Here is a 2,764-nt window from a genome sequence, read left to right as displayed (position 1 = left end):
TCACTCGCGAGAGGGCTTGGGCTATAGCCCCCACGCTGGCCTAATGCGGATTGGGGCTTCAAAGTACAAATTAAGTAATCAAATTAATATTTGGTAATGAACGCGTCTACACGTGTTAAGGTTTGACAGGAATTGTGCCACAGCATCGCCCGCGCGCGCCGGTGCTGGCAGCACTTGAGATTAGATGACATCATGACATCATGAGACACCCGTGGTTTATGCCACTGCAATGGTATAATGCCAAGAACTTACTGGTTCGGACCATATATAAATAATAATAATGTTTTAATTTGTCTGGGTGTTAAGAAAGTTCCGCAATTGGTTTGAAAAGGTTGCACTACAATTTAAAGTGGATAGGTCCACCTCCCCTACTCTTACTCAAAGAGTCTTTCATCGTCGGTCAAGAGGTTTTTACACTCTTATTAGAAGATCGTATGTATACGAAAGCATTAAAAACTCACAAATCGTGCTAAGTCTAACAATAAAGCACAATCCATTACCAGCGCGCGAACCATATAAAAAATAAAATAAAATAAAAATAAAATAAAAAGCTTTTATTTCAGGCAGTACCCATATACAAATTGCATTAAAACTAATTTAAAAACTAAAACTATACTGACACTGTAGAGGGGTGCCACTCATGTTAAAATAAATCAAGATCGCACATTTTAAGTGCAAGTCATTTTCTATTCTGGTCCATGTGAACAGAAATCCAGCGCTTAAACACCGGACTCCTTATATCGTCAGAAACAGCCACAAGTATTTTGTTGTCGGAAAGGCGCAGTCTCCTCCAGAACGAGGCAACGCGGGATCTCGTTACCGCGAAAAAGTCGGGGACCCCCGCGTCCGCGAACATGCCCGACGCGCTGCAGCACCGCGGCAGCCGCATAAGAGCCCGGAACGCGTCATTGTACTGAACTCTTATTCTGCTCATTGCCTTCTGCGTGAACGTTATCCACAACTGGGAGGTGTACATGCCTAAGCAGTATGCCTTGAAGAGTGTGGTTTTTACATCCTTGCTGCATTTAGAAAACCGCCGAGCGAGCATGTTGCCTCTGACGGCGAGGGCCCTCCGCTCGCGCTCAATGTCAGCATCGTCATGCAGCCGTTCCGTCAACAAGTGCCCCAAATACTTGAACCGCCTAACAACATTGATTTCCGACCCATTTAAATACACCGGAGGTACGCTGTCCGGCCCAGAACCCGACGCGAACACCATCATCTCGGTTTTGGAAACATTATATTTCAGTCCATGTGCATTACCATAATGCTCACAGACCGAAAGTAGCCTCCTCAATCCCTTGATTGAAGGGCTGAGCAGCACCATATCGTCCGCGTAACTAAGGTTATTTACACAAACATTTCCTACATGACAGCCGATTTTGGTGCTCCTCAGCTCTTCAATCAGGCCATTCACGTACAGGTTAAAAAGGACCGGAGAGGTAACCCCCCCTTGACGGACCCCACACTCTAGCCTATACTTGCTAGAGGTTGCGTCGCCCCATTTCACAACGTTTGTTTGGTTTCCGTACCAGAATTTCAGCAGATTAACCACTCTATTAGGCACTAGGGATGCACGTAACTTTGCCCACAAGATGTCATAGTTGACGAGATCAAATGCGCGACTAAGATCTAAAAAACACGCATAGATCGATGTTTTGCGCGACGTGTAGTGACTGACGGTGCTTTTTAAGCTAAATATGGCGGCATCTGTCGAAAGACCGGGACGGAAACCAAACTGTGCATATAATCTTCAGTTTGGGAATCAGCTTGCCACCAGAAAGAGTGAACATTAAACAACCTACAATTACAAGCCTTTATTATAACTAGCCTAAAAATTATAGGTGAAGGCATTGGAATTATTCAAAGATTAAAAAATCTTCTAAAATATCCTACCTGGTAGACGGATCTTCAGTCTACGCACAACATCATGGTGAGATGCCATCCACAACAACTAGAGTTGTCAGCATCACTTTAAATTCATAATCATCGCCTCCATACGGTTGTCACCTGCGTGTCAGTGATTCTGTTCATTCGTTTATTCGCTTGTATGACTGACAAGCACATCATTTAAAGATTGGTTGACCCGGCACCAGCCTAATTGGCAAGTTTTCAGTTATCTGTGGGGAGTAGTAAATTTAGCAGCATAAATGACACTTAAAATAAGTAGGAGCCTACCATTTCATATAAGAATTAATATCTTTTCATGGCTTACTATTAATATGGTAGTTTTTAAAGCAACCCTCACCTAAAACTAATCAGTAAGGAAGAATGTATTATCGCCTCAGTTGAAACTACTGCTAGGTTGTTGAGAGTTGTTACTAGTAACGCATACATTAAATCATGAAGTGTTGTATTTTCTTCTTCACTTTCTGACGCTACTTTCAGGCAGAGGAGTACTTGATTCGAAATAAATCTCAATTACTTCCACAAATAAGAAATAAGAACATCATGTTTATAATTTCTAACACATTTACGGAATATGTTGTCCTTATGTAAGTATAGCCCATTAACAAATAAACCTGGTATACCTAGTAGTCAATAACTATGTATTAATATCTAAATAATGTTAATATCGTATTCTAGTGGGTACAGATACAAACATTTGGTTATTTGTCCACATTAAAAGTCATATTACATTACATCTGGTCTATGATGCAACTTACCAATTTACATTAAATTGTTGGAAAATACAATAAATCAGAGAGGACCCAAGCTTTTCCAATTAGTTACAAAATTTTAAACAGTGGATGGGCCGGCAGTG

At 41.4% G+C, this 2,764-nt stretch overlaps 1 protein-coding gene across 1 annotated transcript; it reads right to left on the bottom strand.

The window, feature by feature from the left end:
• Window positions 1-679: 679 nt before the first annotated feature.
• LOC134792337 (uncharacterized) lies at window positions 680-1,327 on the bottom strand. The gene has a single exon (XM_063763605.1). It carries the CDS (start codon window positions 1,325-1,327, stop codon window positions 680-682), a length of 648 nt encoding a protein of 215 aa, XP_063619675.1.
• Window positions 1,328-2,764: the final 1,437 nt, after the last annotated feature.

The sequence above is a fragment of the Cydia splendana genome, chromosome 7 (genome assembly GCF_910591565.1).
Source record: "Cydia splendana chromosome 7, ilCydSple1.2, whole genome shotgun sequence".
NCBI lineage: Eukaryota > Metazoa > Arthropoda > Insecta > Lepidoptera > Tortricidae > Cydia > Cydia splendana.
Note: the sequence above shows the minus strand (reverse complement) of the source record. Positions and strands in the feature narration are given on the sequence as shown.

Coding starts and splice junctions, on each gene's coding strand:
- LOC134792337 (XM_063763605.1), bottom strand. CDS start 1,327: ATGGTGCTGCTCAGCCCTTCAATCAAGGGATTGAGGAGGCTACTTTCG.